This window comes from Martes martes (assembly GCF_963455335.1).
Source record: "Martes martes genome assembly, chromosome: 10".
Taxonomy (NCBI): Eukaryota; Metazoa; Chordata; class Mammalia; order Carnivora; family Mustelidae; genus Martes; species Martes martes.
Window position 1 is genome coordinate 48,402,960 of NC_137898.1, and position 16,277 is coordinate 48,419,236.

The window sequence follows — 16,277 nt, forward strand, 5'->3', positions numbered from 1 at the left end:
AAGGCACAACAACAACAACAACAAAAAACCCAGTAAGCCCAAAGAGACTGGATTCTTGGTTTCTTTCTTTTCTCTTTTTTAAGAGGTAAATCCAATTTGATTTATTCATTGTTCTGATACTTTCCTCCACCTTCAAAAACACTGTTGTGGGGAACCTGGGTGGCTCAGTGGGTTAAAGCCTCTGCTTTCGGCTCAGGTCATGATCCCAGAGTCCTGGGATCGAGCCCCGCATTGGGGGTCTCTGCTCAGCAGGGAGCCTGCTTCCTCCTCTCTCTCTGCCTGCCTCTCTGCCTACTTGTGATCTCTGTCTGTCAAATAAATAAAATCTTTAAAAAACAAACAAACAAACCAAAAAAACCACTGTTGTGTATTAAGCAGAAGATTCTAGAATCTAAAGGAAAACCTCCAGGTGAGCGGAGCTGACAGACCCAGGCCCTAGGCTTCTAGACTGAGGGAGAGACCGCCATCTTGAGACCGGTTCTTTAAAACCTTCCGGGTGTTCTGAGGTGTTTCCATTACCACGTAAACGCAAAACACAAAAGGGGTGCTCTTACCAAGGTCCGTTGTACTTTGTACATTTGCAGCTTGAATATAAAGAAAAAAGGACAACAAAGGAGACAAAATTTGTACAGCAAAGCATGTTTAAATGAATGCATTCCTCTTATATCGTCCTGCTTTCGGGCTGCTCAAGGAGACAAAGCAATGGTTTATCTTGATTTGTTATCAGGAATTTAAATGAGCACAAACAGAAATATTACACTACTTAGTGTGTCCTAATGAAAAATGCAGTATTTCGTTAATCACGTAAAAAGAATTGTATTCTTTTACATAAATTGGCACCAGAGAATGTATTGTCTTTCTCTCTTAAAAGTTCCTTATGCTGAGAAATAATTATTTCCTAGAGCAAAATATCCACAGAAGTATGTGGTATATCTAGATTTTATGGGTTCTGAGTTATGGCAGGTAGACAGAGAGCAAGAAATGTTTCGAAGCTGGAAGGAAATGTTTTGGACAATATGGGAAGCCTAACTCGGGGCGGAGGGTGGTGATGGAGACAGAGATCAAAATTAATTCCTCAAACTTTGAGCAATGAGCTGAAAATAGAGACAAAACAGGCACAGACTTTGGGTGGGTATCCAGGCTGGGGTCCATCTGGCATATTTAGGAAAATTCTATAATGAAGACATAACAGTAGAATGAGTTTTTATTTACCCCAAGGCCTTAGTCAATTTAAGGGCAGATATTAAGTACCATAAGCCCCATCCCTCTACGTGGGGGTATTCCCCCGCTACGTCAAGTGTGCAAATGCTTCCCCACGTTTCCTGTCCTTCTGGTCACTCCCACTTCAGCCCCTTTCCTATGCCTACAGAACGCAGCAGCCTGGGACAAGCAAAGTCCTGTATTTCAAAGTTAGGTTCATGGAGAGGGGACACAAGTAATAGCAAACTCACGAGGAAACCCACGCAAGGAGACGGCTCAGCTTGGGTCTAAATGACTTACATTTTTCCTCGCCTGAATTAGCCGGTAACTGCTATGTGGGCAGACTTAGCCAGAAATGGTCTAAATGATCAATTAGAAGGCAAAAAGGAGTTCCTTTCTTTAAAGTTCAAGGGTCCCTGTTGAAGAGCCCTACTTCCTAAGCCCTGCTCACATGGGCCTGCGCCCAGCTCTCTGTGGTGCCTGAGTATATTGTACATTTGCCTAACGATAATGAATTGAGTACTTATTTTGCAGGAAAATATAGGGCACTTCCATTACATGCAATCAAGCAAAAAGGCTGCAGAATGCACCACTCCATTAATTTTAAACAGAATTCTTCCCAAATGTCACCCTGAAACCAGAGTATGGGGTTATTACCAATCTGAAGGAATTAAGAGTAATTTTCATTTGTACAAAGTAGTTGAGGGACATGACTCCTGCCACACACACACACAATTAATTGAGTTAAATTGGATTAGCTGATGCCAGTGTGAATCACTGAGCCCTGACCCAGCCTGCCTAGTGGTGAGATGGGGGAGGGAGGCGGGGGCGCTTCCGTCGTTGAGCATGCAGGTGCACATCCCCTCCCCCAACTACACGGCGTGCAGCGTACTGTGATGGGCCAGTTATTAACAAACACATTCAAGGAAGAAAAACAAATGCCAGGCTCTGGCAAGTCACTGAACCTCTCTGAACCTCAGTTTCCTTGTCTGTCAAAGGGGATGATAATATTTGCTTCAGTGGGAATCATGAGTATGTTGGAGCACTTAGCATGGTGCCCAGCACGTAGTTTGCGACCATTAAATCGTAACTATTACCTTTATCTTCATCTTCTGAGGGGAGTCTCTTGTGCCTAAACTGGTTCCCAAATCACACTGAGGAAATCCAGGCCAGGCCTCAGGATGGGGACAATGGCCAGTCAGTCCCCAGGGTCTGGGAAGTGTGAGTCAGCCCACTGAGTTACCGACCCTTTCCTTCCTAACTTCAGCCCTGCTATCCCTGGGTGGGAGCTGGACTAATGGGAGAGCACAGAGCTGGACACGGGAACAAGCAGGTGAAAGCGGCTGGGGAGGGGGGCCGGCGTGCCCCTCATTCCACATTCCGGTACTTGGTGAAGAGATTGTACAACACTCGAAGTGTGGACTTCAGGTCACAGTTGACAATGTCTGCATGGAAAACAAAAACACACGTGGCTTTGGTGGGGCCACAGAGCCCACAGCAGGCATCCTTGTCCCCTTCCGTCTACCACCCACCTTATGTGTCCAGCATGGTCCTGGGGTGCGTGTCCTGACCCCCACCCCTCCCACCCAGGACATCATCTGGTGCTCCTGAAGAGCTCCCAGTCCTGCTGGGAGAGAAAAAGAGCCTCCCCACCAGCCAACCAGAGGCAGGTGGGTGGTGAGGGGCAGAGCTGCTGGGCGCGGGGGTCTCACCTCTCACTGAAAAAAAGCAGACCCCGGAGCCTACAGGCTTTGTTCTGGAAACAACATCATCAGGTGAGGGGCCCCTGGCCTGCCTCCCTGAGTCTCACTTGTGCCCCAGGCTTCTCTGCCTTCTGCTTCTGCCTCAGAGCCAGCTCGGAGTGGTGGGGAGGAGCAGGGGTCCTGGGGCTATAGTGGGGAGGCCAGGTGGGGAGTTACGACAGAGCTGCCTTTCCCTGAGGGAGGGAGGGTCCCAGAGGGCACAGAAGCCCGCCGGGCAGTGAGTACTCAGTAAATGGGTGTCAGGGGATGACACCAGATTGCTCCTGGTGGAGAACAGAGCAACGCAGCTGGGTTTGCGACTGGGAGTTTGTGTTTTCAGGAGAGTTCCACCATGGGCTCCCTAGGTTTTATACAATCATTTCCTCCCTCCCTCCCTTCTATTTGCTGGTCACCTTCTTCTCTAGTTGCCCCCTGAGCCCCCTGCCAGCCCCTCTGTTCCTAGAAGGCCTCCTCCCTGGTCTTGTCTCCTCCGCACTCACTCCCTTGGAGACCCAGCCTTTGAAGAGCTGGAGGAGAGAGAACATAAAAAAAGAATCCGGGGCGCCTGGGTGGCTCAGTGGGTTAAAGCCTCTGCCTTCAGCTCAGGTCATGGTCCCAGGGTCCTGGGATCGAGCCCCGCATCGGGCTCTCTGCTCAGCGAGAAGCCTGCTTCCCTTCCTCTCTCTCTGCCTGCCTTTCTGCCTACTTGTGATCTCTGTCTGTCAAATAAATAAAAAAAATTAAAAAAAAAGAATCCTGCCTACTATTTAGGAGGCCATATTTAGTTAAAAATTAAGGAAAAGTGAAAGAGAAAAAAAAAAAGCGAAAGCCCAATGACTCTAAGAGCCAGGACAGCGGTTACGTTTAGGAAGAAGGCTGAGGATCACATAGCGGGAAGGAGCGCCTGGGAGCTGGGTGCTGGTTACATAGTGGCTTCGGGGCTGATGCGTCACAGACCCGTACATTGATGTCTTACCTACCTTTCTGTATATGTGATGTCTTGCACAGTAAGAATGGTTTTTAAAAATCTAACTTAGCAGAAGTTTAGATGAAGTAAATGATGTAAATGAAAATAGTAAATGCGGGCGCCTGGGTGGCTCAGTGGGTTAAGCCTCTGCCTTTGGCTCAGGTCATGATCCCCTGGGATCGAGCCCCGCATCGGGCTCTCTGCTCAGCAGGGAGCCTGCTTCCCCCCCTCTCTCTGCCTGCCTCTCTGCCAACTTGTGATCTCTCTCTATCAAATAAATAAAAATCTTAAAAAAAAAAAAAACACGAAAATAGTAAATGCCCTGGGATTCGAAGCTGGGAAAACTCCCGCTGAACCACTGGGAAAGAAGGGACTGGGGAAGATGTCGGAAGTCTAGTCATGCCCTGGTCCATAGGAACAGGGACTCTTGGAGATCAGGCAAAGCCGGAGGCTGTGGCTCTGACAGGCTGGGTTGTGGCCCCCAGGTTCAAGCCAGGCATGCTTGGGCCCCGGGGCCCAGGCTCTAAAAGATGGACACTGACTGGGCCACAAGTTGAGGCCCAGGGCCTAGGATTCCTCCGACCGACCACCCCACCCCCTCCCCAAGCCTCATTCTAGCTGAAACCTATCCTCTTCTACCCCAGCTGGGCTTGGACCCTGCTCCAAGCTCTCCAGCTGAAGGATGTGTTCATGGCCTTCCTGGGACCACTTGGGAGGTCTGGAGCTCAGCTTCCTTTCCTACTCCCATGTCGGTTCAGGCACAGTTATATTTTTTTCAGGCACATATTGAGCCTCCGTTGACATGAGACCCTATCTGGTGGCTCAGCTCTGCTACCTTGCCCTGCCCATCCAAGGTACTCTCTGTTGGCAGGAGTCCTATGCCCTGTAGGCCGACTGCTACTTTTTCCTGACTGCTTGCTGTTGAGTAGCTCTTAAATTCTACTCAAGTCAAATGTTAAGAAGTTCGGGAAGGAATTGCTGGAGAGCAGAGAGGGACAGAGCTGAGCTCAGCAAGGCAGTGAGCATGAATGGGGAGGTAGGGTGGCACTGGGACCACGGTAATAGGGTCCTAACTGGGCTCCTCAGAGCCTCTTGCCCTCTCCAATCCATGCGACCCACCATAGGTAGACTATTTAGTCTCTCGGTATGGTTGTTCAGGATGTACACTGGACAACGTTAGGGTGTATCATTCACATTGCCAGGGCATCATTACCACAGATCATAACATAAATGGTGCCCTTGAAGTTGTACAGCTCACAACTTGTATGGCCAAATCACGATTTCACTTAAGGTCCAAAATCCTAAACAATGACTTTGCAAGGCATGATGTGAACCCTGCCCACCTCTCCAGTCTCACTTCTTGCCACACTCTCCCTCGTTCACTCCGCACAGGTCACATGGACTTCCTTTCACTCCTTCCCAATGGCTGCACTCCTCCAACTTCTCGGCCTCTGTACACAGTGGCTGCCTAGATTACCTCTTCCAGGTGGCTGACTTCTCGTCTTTCCGCAGACCTTGGCTCAAAGCATCACCTCCTGAGGGAAGCCTTCCCGACACGTGGCCCGGGTGAGGGTGCCCTGCTTTATGGTCTCAAAGTCCCCCTGCTCTTCCTTCTTCCCTCCAGTGCGAAATCGGTGATTTGTGTGCTCATTCGATTCAGTCTGCCTCTTCCCTGGATGGCGTGGCACTTGACCCCAGACAGACAGTCCTCCTTGCTCTAGCACCTAGCCTAGTAACTGGCGTGCACAGACCTCAAGAGTTATGACTAGATAGCTAGATGAATAAATGATTGCCCTGTGTCATGAGAACCAAGGAAGAAAATTCCGGGGAGATGAGATAGCCAATAGGGCTACATGCTCCTAAGAGGGTCAGACTGGAAAGAATTCCTAGGGACATGGCTTCCACTGGTGGTGTGGGAGGGAGCAAAACCGAGTGTTGGGGGAGGCAAAGTATTACCCAGAGGAACAAAAGAGGAACTTGGGGGCCTGATGGAGGACAGACAAGGATGGAGGCAGGAGGACTTGTTTTCCCCTTTTAAGGCCATGCGAGTTCTGAGGTTTCTGGAGAAGGAAGATGTCCATTTCCTCACTGGTAAAATTGGGTTTTATGAAAAACATCTAGAACACATTAAGGGCTTCCTAAACGGTCGTTCCCTTCCCCGTCTTTGCCTGTTAAGAGAGCGGTTGTGCACAGCTGTGCAGTCTGTATACTGCACAACTCTGGGGGTGGGGTGCCATTCACATAGAGAAGGCCCTAGGAAACCTGACGTCCTTCTTCCTACAGGCGATCGCCTTACTAAGAAAGCCAACTGTCACACAGTTCCAAGCAGGTCAGTAGATGGGCCATCTCAGCCAGGAGAGGGGCTCTGGATTCCTGGGAATGAACTGTGACTCCATGCTGTGTAAACAGAGCCTCCTGAAAGCCCTGGCCTAATAAGCTGTGTGATTAGTAACCCAGTCCTGCCCTGACGGCCTTTGCGTGCTGGACCAGGGCCCCTCTCTGGGAGCAGTCTGGACAGTGGGGCTCCTATTTAGAAGCAACCAGAACAGAGGCTGGCTGGCTCGCTGTGAGCAGGGGAGAGACAGATCAGACCCCAGGCTACTCCAGGGAGAAAACAGCCTCCAGGCAAGGGGAAAACGCTCCATGTTTGCTCCTCTCTCTCCTGGTGGCATGAATGCCTCTTCCTGTTCATTCGATGACCAACCAAGATGTGCTCATGGCTCTCTAGCGATGCAGAAGTCAAGGAAGGGGAGGGCAACTCTTCACCGTGGAAACTCAGTTTCTACCCAGAAGGACAGTGCCCTCTATGGCCATGCCCTCCATGGACCTGCTTGTGCCCGCAGTGTCCCTCATCCCTGTCTGGGGCAGTCGCTAAGCGCCTTTCTCTGAAGCTTCCCTGCTGGGTCCTCAGATCCCTTGAGCAAGGTGGGAAGACAGCTGGTGGCTCAGTGCCACCAGGTGGTGGGGGCTGGAATAAGTTGGGCAGTCGCAGGCCCGCTCCTGGGGGAGAGTCTGGCCCCGTCCCCCTCCCAATGGAGCTGGCTGATCCTGGACTCTGCCTGCTTACTTTGGTGCTCCCTATTCCCCACTGGGCTAGGACCCATCCTCTGGAGATGGCTTGTATTGGTGTGGGCCTGCTACCCTATCTGGGGATCTTGATATTTTCTATACATATTTTTTTAAAAAATTGAAAGGAGACAAACAACCAGAAAAGCTCATGGAACATATATGGGCAGTTTTAAATGCTTGAAAGAGAAACCTGAGGTAACCAGCACCCATGGCAGAAGCACAATGTTGTCAGTACCCTTGAAATGCCCCCTCTCTCTCCACATCCCGATCACAAACCTCTCGTACCCCACAAAGATAACAACTATCTGGACTTCTTATTTCATTTTTAACAGATTTTATTTATTTGACAGAGAAAAGAGAAAGAGCACAAGCAGAGGGAGCAGCAGGCAGAGGGAGAAGCAGGCTTCCCACTGAGCAGGGAGCCTGATGTGGGACTTGATCCCAGGACCCTAGGATCATGACCCGAGCTGAAAGCAGATGCTTAACCGACTGAGCCACCCAGGCGTCCCAACATAGGTACCTTTGAAGAGCAGATTTTAGTTTTGCCTGTTTTTATGCTTTGCATCAGCGGAATCGTGCTATGTATATACTTTTGTGATTTTCTTTTTCTTAAAATTATGTTTATAGGACTTACCCATGTTGAGCTGTTCAGTTTTGTAAGTAATTTTGAGGTGTCATTGGTTTTATTGAGAAAGAACTATAATTATCCAGCCCTAATTATCTAGTTCTGCAGGAAAAGTGTTTCTCCATTTGTTGTGGTTTGTGGTCATTTTCAGTGCCTTGAAGTGGTCATGTTGGATCCTTGTGTCCAGTTTTATATTCGCTCTTTTTGCAGAGAAGAATCACTGACCTCGTGCTGCAGCACCTAGAAGTCCTTCCCCCGATTTCTCGGTTCATGTTTTGTCCTTGCTGGGTATTAATCCATGGTCTGACTATACCCCAGTGCATCTAGTGTGTTAGGACGTGCAGTCCTATCTCAGCTACCATGATGGTCTTGGGCTAGTTTCCTGGTGTATGGACACACATACCTATGTATGCGGTCACTGCATCAGATGGTGTATTCGTTTCCTATTGTTGCTGTTAACAAATTATCATGGGTTTGGTGGCTTAAAACAACCCAAATCTGTTATCGTACAGTTCTAAAGGTCACAGGCTAAAGTGCATGGCATTGGGATAAAAAATCAAGGCCTCTGCAGGGCTGCAATCTCTTCTGGAAACTTCAGGGAGCATCAATTCTCTTGCCTTTTCTAGCTGCTGGGGGCTAGCTTCTAGAAGCCTGTTCTTTGGCTTGTAACCCCTTCTGTCCGCAAAGCCAGCGATGGCTGTTTGAGTCTTTTTCGTACTGCATCACGCCAAAGCTGAGTCTTGTGCTTCCCTTGTGATTTCCAGAAGCTCCAAGATCCTCAACTTAATCACACCTGCAAAGTCCCTTTTGCCATGGAAGGTGACATATTATCACATCCTGGGGATAAGGGTGTGAGCATTTGGGGGGCCATCCTTCTGCCTTACCATAGGAGGTCATGCAAAACTTCAGCTGTTACATAAAGACAAACTAGTGTTCGAAATGGTTGTGTTTATTTTCACGCCAGCAGTTTCTGTGGATGCCCACCCTTGCTAACACTTGAAATCCTCAGTTTCACATTTTTGCCACTGTCTGGTCTGCACGCTCGTCTCAGGGAATGGGGAAGAGAACTGGAACTACTTTCCTTATTTCCAGTCACTAACCAAGGCCTTCCCCAAATGAATTGATTCCTTGGAACTCAGCTTCTTATCACCTGCCTGGAATTTTCAGCATTGCTTGAAGTCTGGCCTCAACTCTTTAAATTGTAGATATTCCATCAGCCTGTTGGCTGACTGACAGCTGTCATTCCTAGTGAGTACTAGATTCCTTCTGTGTCCCCGCTTGGCTCTAATGCTAGAGTCTTAACCATATCCAGCGAGGAATCCGCGTGCATAATAATGGGATAGGTGTGTGCACTGGAAGACAGGTGGTGTGATGTCCTAAATAAAAAGCCACCAGCTTTATGCAGGGATTTCCACTGTGTCCTCGGCTGTGATCCTGGTGCTAACAATTGGGCTACTAAAAGTTGATGAAGGCTGGGCAGCAAAACTCATCTGGGATGCACACCTAGTTCCCAGGAGATTTCAAGGTTCGACAGAACTTTGAATGTCAAACAGCACGGCAGAGAATGCATTTCCCTGAGCTTAAAACCTTTGGCATAAAAAATGCCTCCACCATAGCCGATGTGATTTCAGAGACACCCTCAAAGAATCTCCCACATGGGCACCTTTTGTAAAGTCTGCAGCATTTACTCTTGAATCTCACTTTCCAGGTAGAGGGGCAGAAACAGAGGGGAGGCTGGGGTAGAGACGTCTTCCAAAGTACAATTTCACAACATGCCGGTTCAATTCTCCTTTACGCACTGGAAATTTTCAGCATGGGCACGATGCCCAGTGTAACAACAAATAAAACAGATGTGTTTTTCCATTGCCATGGGTCAGGAAGTTTCATATTAAGCAGTTCAGTCTGTAATTGTACAAGAAATGTCCTCTAAATGCAGAAATATCCCTATAGGTTAATTGATACTGGGAAAACTGTTCCGAGGGAAATGAACGCCTGACAATGGACGTATGGGGGTGGGTGGGAGAGTCCTGCTGATCCGTGACCAGGAAATTTCCTATTAAGCGGCTCAAGAACACGGAAACAGAAATGCTGGCCAGAGCTCTCCCGCTGTCTCTCACTCTGAAGCCGGGTGTTCGTCATCTGGCTGCGGGGCTCAAAGTCCATTCCTAATGGCATCATGACGGCCAGAGGGACCTTGGCCCCAGAGCGCTGCTAGAAGGACACCTACCTTGCTAGAGGCCCTCAGCAGTGACCAGGCACTTAGAACAGGTGACACTCAGTGAGAATGACGGATTGACTTTTGTTGGCTAGAGCCGAGTTTGCGAGGTCTGTGATGAGGCATGATGTGGGGACCCAGCCTGTGTCTTCACAGCCCACCTCTCTCCTCTGGTTTCCTGCTTTCCCCTCTGGCTTCAAGTAAAGGCATTCCCACAAGATACTGTCTTGAACCTTTTTCTTTTCTCCACATGCTTTCCTGCTGTTGAGTTTCCACTAAGCGGAAGACTTCCAATTACATAACCGCAGCCCTGATCTTTTCCCTGAACTCCAGTTCTGCTTGGTTGATGCCTCGGCTTCCTAGAGCTGACATCCTAATGTCCCCTACCAAGCTTGCTTTTCTTCCAGGGCTCCCCAATGCTGCCGAGGGTGCCCCACAGCTAAACATCTGTTTTTCACCCTGCCTTCCAAAGGATCTCTCTGGAACACAGTTCTGATCACGTCACCCGCTTGCTTAAGAACCTTCCATGTTGGGCGCCTGGGTGGCTCAGTCGTTTAAGCATCCGCCTTTGGCTCAGGTCATGATCCCAGGGTCCTGGGATCGAGCCCCACATCGGGCTCCCTGCTCAGCGGGGAGCCTGCTTCTCTCTCCCCTCCGCCCCCTCCCCCACTCATGCTTTCTCGCTCTCTTTCGCTCTCTCAAATAAATAAATAAATAAATAACATCTTAAAAAAAAAAAAAAAAGCTTCCGTGTCTCCCACTGCCTACAGAATAAAGTCCAAACCTTCTGCCTTGGCATCAAGTCCCTCTAGGACCTCACCCAGCTTGCTTCATCTTCACCAACCATTACTCAATTCTACTCTTACTGTTCCGGCCCAGTAGGTAGCTGCTTACATTCGTTATCAGGTGCCAGGTGCTCTGCGTCAGACACCATCACGCTAAACCCTGTCAGGCGCAAGTCTCTCGGAGCTCCATTTTTATGGACATGAAAAGTAGGCTCAGAGATGGTAGGTGAGTTGCCCAAGGCCACACAGCTGGCATGCTCTGCTCTTTCACAGACAGAGACCCTCCCCCTTCCCCAGGCAGGACTTGGGCTCACACTGTCCTCCCATCTGGGATGCTGGCTCCTTTCTCCTGTTCTCCAAATACAAAAGCCCTGTCTGATCTTCCCGGTTTATCCCCGCCGCCACCGTCTCCATCAAACCGTCCTCTGCCCAGACCAAAGTGATGTCCCCTCCTCCATTCTCTTGCTCTCTTAGTGGTACCTCTTTCAACAGCAGTTGTCACCACTGTCATTCTGTTGTGGTTACTGGGGGCATCTTTTCCCTCCCCTGAGGGCGGCAAGTGCCTTGAGGTCATGGAACAGCCCACCGCTCTGGGCATAGCACTGTCGATGGGGCGGTGCGCCCCTAGACAGAGCCTGCCTCCCTTGATGTGGAGGCGTGGGAGGAGGACTGAGTGCAGCAATGGGGAGGGAACGCGCCCCATCCCTACTTGTCCACTTTCCTTTAAACAGCTAGGAAAGTGCAAGCAAAAGGACCCGTGGATGGAAAACAGAAAATTATCTGCAACACAGTGTTGACTCACCAGCACTGATAAAATGGAATATTTCAGTCAGTAAGTCAATAATCATCCGTACCAAGAAGACTCCCAGGAGAGACGAGCTTCCATATGCACAAATGCACACAGCTCCAAGTGCGAGCACGGGAGGACTGCTCGAGCAGTCTGCTCCTTCTGCATTTTTATTCTGTCTTAGATTTGCAATCTGAACCCAGCAAATCAGGCCTCCTCTCTGGGCGGAGTTGGAGTGAGTCAAGAACAGGGGAGGCAATTCTGCTGCGAGCAGAGGACTCCAGTATCTGCCCCTGCCTGGCTGGGATATAGCTGTGTGACAGGTCAGCACCCCGTCCAGGAACAGAAGAACCTGGAAACTGGCCACAGGGTAGTTCTGGTGGCCCCTCTGCTCAGGCCTTCCTTTGCAGTCCCATGCATGGGATCTTCATTTGCGGCTCACAAAGGATCTCCAGGACTGAGCAGCTACGCCCTGTCCCACCTCCCCCGACACATGGCAAAGAAGACTTCAAAGAACCCGTTTCCCTGATGTCAAATATGAGGCTTGTCCAGTGCCCTGAACACTCATGTGCAGGGAGAGGGTCTCTCAGTCCTGTCACCAACACAGGGAGAGCTAAGTACCTTCTGGCCGTGGCTTTGGCTTTTCCAATCCTCCGTCTTGCATGAGCTCAAAGGCAAAGGAGACATTCAAGACCTGGAAAGAGAAATGCAGTGTCTGTGTCATTGTGCCTGGATTCCTGGACTGTTGGGGGCTCCGGGCTCCTGACCCTGGGAAGCAAAGGAGCCGGAAGTATAGCCAGAAGGCAGAGGCCAGGTAGAAATGGGGCCCTAATGTGAAGGAGAAACGAAGCTACGGAGATGGGCGGACTGGCCGGTTCCAGCTGGCTGTTGGGGAAACGTTCCTGGACAAGTTCAAGCTCTCCTTCCTGTCCTAGTGTGTTCCCGTGTCAATGGCCAGGACTTTGAACTTAAGGATATGAGTGTGAAAGGATCAGATGGCAAGACATGTTCGAGAGGCAGAGAGTGGTTTCTGCTTTGGACCAAATGTCCTCTGTCTAGTAGGCAGGCAGGGCAGCCCGTGGGGGCATCAGAACCAGGCTGACTGTGAGCCTCAGGTCTAGCCAGCCTTATGGCCACCATTCCTGTTCTGTCTGGGGGGAGATGAGGCTGGGCTGTGCACTCGGCAGGGGCGTACGGCTAGGGGGCCAGGGCCAGACCGCAAAGGGAGGGGAGAGCTGTTCACGATGCTCAGGGGTCTGCACAAAGCTCCTTCCCAGCTCAGCTGTTCATCAGAATGGGTCCCACATCCCACTGCCAAAGACTCTGGGCAGATGGGAAGCCGAAGCCTTTTCCCCCACATGGCCCCAGCAGGGGTGCGGGTCGGTGAGTCGGTGGGACACGCGAGCTGGGGGCCTCCCTTAATGTCCCCTTACCTTCTGCTCAAAGCTGTCCGGGGTCAGGAAGAAGCTGTGTAGGGGCACAAAATAGCCCTCCAGGAGCCCCATGAGCAGCACCAGGTACACCCCATCTGCAAACTGCAGGGAGAAGGTCAAGTGAAGGAACTAAGGCCCAGAGCCCCCGGGCAAGCCCCATCCTGGGGGCTGGTCAGTTGCCATGTCAGCACCCCGAAGGCTACGTCCCCAGGCAGGCTGCTGGCCAGGGGTGAGGGGCGGTGGCCTGCGTGGTCTGCTTTGCAGCAGGCCCGCCCCACGTCTGGCTGGTCCCACACGGGAGCCACCACCCACAGTCCCGGTTTCAGTGACCCAGGATATATTGAGCACTGACCATGCACCCAGCCCTGATCTGGTACGGGCACTACAGAGAGAGGTCAGGTGTGGCCCCTGTCCTTGAGGAGCTCTAGTCGAGTGGGGAGACGAAGGGGAGGAAAGGCAGCAGCTGCTGTGATGGAGGGAAGCAAGCTGGCCTGTGTGACAGTGACAGAGGTCCTTCACCCCCAACCGAAGATGACAAGGAAGGCTTCTGGAGGTGGCTGTGCCTGAATGGAGAGCTGAGGGAGGCAGGAAAGGGGGTCCAAGGGCCATGGCAGGGTGACTTCTCTTTGTCAGTAGGGAAAGATATCTAGTGTCCTAGAGGCCTGGGCATTTTCCTGTCTCACCTCATTCTTGATTACTGTTCTAGAGGCAGCAGAGTGTAGCTGTTGCAAACGTGGGCTCTGGAGCCAGGCCTCCAGCTGTCCTACTTACTAGCTGTGTGACTTGAGAAAGTCATGTAACTTCTCTGTGCCTCATGTTTCTCATCTGTGAAGTGGGGACGATGACAGGATAGTACTTACTCTGCAGGGTTACTGGGAGGATAAACCAACTAATATTTGTAGAGTGCGAGAACACTGTTTGACATGTATCCAACACTTCCCAAATCTCAACTATTGCTACTACTCTCTGGGAAGACAGCAAAGCGATCAGGATACAACTCCCTGGCTCTTGTTGGCAAAGCACGACTGTGTGCTGAGGGCCACAGCGAGAGGCTGAGGGCCTGGCCCCTTCCATCAAGGGCAGTTGGGAACCTGGTCTGAGGGACAGAAGACTCCTGGGCTAAGTGGGAGGTACAGATCTGCTGACAGGGCGGCAAGGAGAATGTGCACTGGGCACTTGGGGTGGGCTTTGTGGAGGCAGTGGGGACCTGGGCGATGGGGGACATCTGGGATGAGTAGGTATTGCCGCAGGTGGGGGATGGCCTGAACAAAGATCTAGAGGTACACTATATACCATATATATATATATATATATATATATATATATATATATATATCAGTATATCAGATGCATACTTGAAATTAGAGAATCTTTTAAAGGAGGTGGGCCCCCGAACCTTTGTGAGCATCAATCCCAGTTGGTAAAGTGTTCTTAAGAAGTCAGAGTTCTTGGAATCTTCTCAAGGAACTTAAAACTAGACAGAATTGCCTGGGACGTGGGCTGGACCCTCTGTCTGAACTTTGCTGGGTGATTTGGTGGTGGGTCTGTGACTCAGCCTTCATGATGGGCATATTGCCTGGCTTTGAACTTGACCTGGGAGCAGCTTCCTCCCTGCCTCCATCCAGCTGGCCTTCAATTCCAATGGGGAGGGCCCAAACATGACTCATCCCAGGCCATACCAGGGCAGACAGTAGAAGAGCAGACCCCAGCATCTGTGTCAAAATCAGGGCCCTCCCCTGAAACAAGTTAACTGGGCCTCTTTTTGGTGGTGGCTGGAATGGAAATAAAAGAGTGGAATGGAAATAAAAGAATCCAATCTGTCTACTCAGGGGAGGACCCTGGGTTAGGGTCAGGGCCACTCAGAACTCTGAGTGCCACTGACTGAGATTGTTCCCATCCCTGACTGCTGGTTCTGATGACTTGGTGGTTGAACCTGCAGACAGACTCCAAGCATGCCTGGTAGAGGCTCCCTCTCCCAATACTCCTTACCCATGAAAACCAAAGTAGGAATTCCAGAACCCATGCTAGCCCTCTCGAGGGAGCATCACTTTTCTAGAAGGTTCCCTGTCTCCCAAAAGAGTAGATAAAGCTCACTTTATTGAATACAGACACCATACAGCCAGGGAGAGCTCAGTGACAGACCTGGGAATTGCCTTAAACATAACAGGAGGTGCCCATGTCCTCAAAAGAAAACCATACTTAAGAAGTTCATCGCAGGGGCACCTGGGTGGCTCAGTGGTTAGGTGTCTGCCTTTGGCTCAGGTCATGACCCCAGGGTTCTGGGATCGAGCCCCGCATCGGGCTCGCAGCTCCATGGGAGGCCTGCTTCTCCCTCACCCACTCCCCCTGCTGCTGTGTTCCCTCTCTCACTGTGTCTCTCGCTGTCAAAAAAAAAAAAATCTTAAAAAAAAAAAAAAAAAAGAAAGTTCATCGCAGATGAAAGGGGGTTGGGAAACACGGCATATTATACAGTCTTAGAGTATCTCCTGATAATGATTCATTATAAGGGCAGGGGAAGCTTTACAGTGGAGAAATCTGGTAGAGACTAACCAAGTGACCAAAGTTACTGTCACCAGTAACGGGCCTAAAGGACATAGTGCCTCAGAAGAGCATAGTGTTACCGGGGTTGGAACCGTTACTGAAAATGCATAGCCTGAGTCTAATAATGAGGGGAAAAAATTGAGAGATGGTCTATGTATGGATCTAATGGCCTGCACTCTTCAAAAATGTCCATGTCACACCAAAAAACAACACAAAACAAAAAAACAAACAAAAAAAACCCCCAAACTGAGGATTTGTTCTATATTAAAAAGAGACTAAAGAGATGGCTATTGAAAGCAGCCTGAGACTATCAAGACACCTGTGTTTCTTTGACTCTGATGATATTGTCAAAAGCAGTCAAATACCCGCAACTTCACATGGTTCGACATACATAGATTAACATCTTGACGTTACAGTTGCTTGAATCGGGTAATAGCAATGTGATTATTTAAGAGGATACTTGTTCTTAGAGACGTCTGCTGAAGTATTTAGGGGTAGAGGCAGAGAACTAAACCCTGAATGTGGCCAGATGCGGACAATTGGTGTACACAGGTGAAGAGTATATGGATATTCATGAGAATATCCTTGCAACTTTCCAAAAGAAAAATTAGGAAAAAAATCAGCATTCCATGCAGTTCACCCCTCTGAGTGGAACAGGATGCCCCTCCCTCAGGGGAAGGCTTCAGGATCAGTATGGGAAGCCACGCCGGCTGGCCGTGCGGGGGTGGGGCACTCGGAACAGCAGCCGCGCTCAGGGCTGTCACCCACCTGGGTTTCCAGTTCTGTGACCTCCAGGTTCAGTTTATTCAGGTGCTTGTTCACAAAAGTGATGAGTGTCTGAAAGAGAAGCACATGCCGGTAATGAAGATGGAGACTCCTGCCAGGGTCAGACCCTGGAGGCCACCTCTGCGAT

General features: G+C 50.2%; 1 protein-coding gene across 1 annotated transcript in view; it reads right to left on the minus strand.

Annotated features, from left to right (window-relative positions):
* Positions 1 to 546: 546 nt before the first annotated feature.
* The window catches only part of PARVA (parvin alpha), a 167,710-nt gene continuing 151,979 nt past the window's right edge, over positions 547 to 16,277 (minus strand). Inside the window, exons 10-13 of the mRNA XM_080815474.1 lie at positions 16,133 to 16,201; positions 12,824 to 12,925; positions 12,012 to 12,084; positions 547 to 2,645 (exon numbers count right to left, since the gene is read on the minus strand). Of these exons, the coding sequence (XP_080671600.1) occupies positions 2,569 to 2,645; positions 12,012 to 12,084; positions 12,824 to 12,925; positions 16,133 to 16,201 (321 nt within the window). The 3' untranslated portion in view covers positions 547 to 2,568. The remainder of the gene's footprint in view (positions 2,646 to 12,011; positions 12,085 to 12,823; positions 12,926 to 16,132; positions 16,202 to 16,277) is intronic.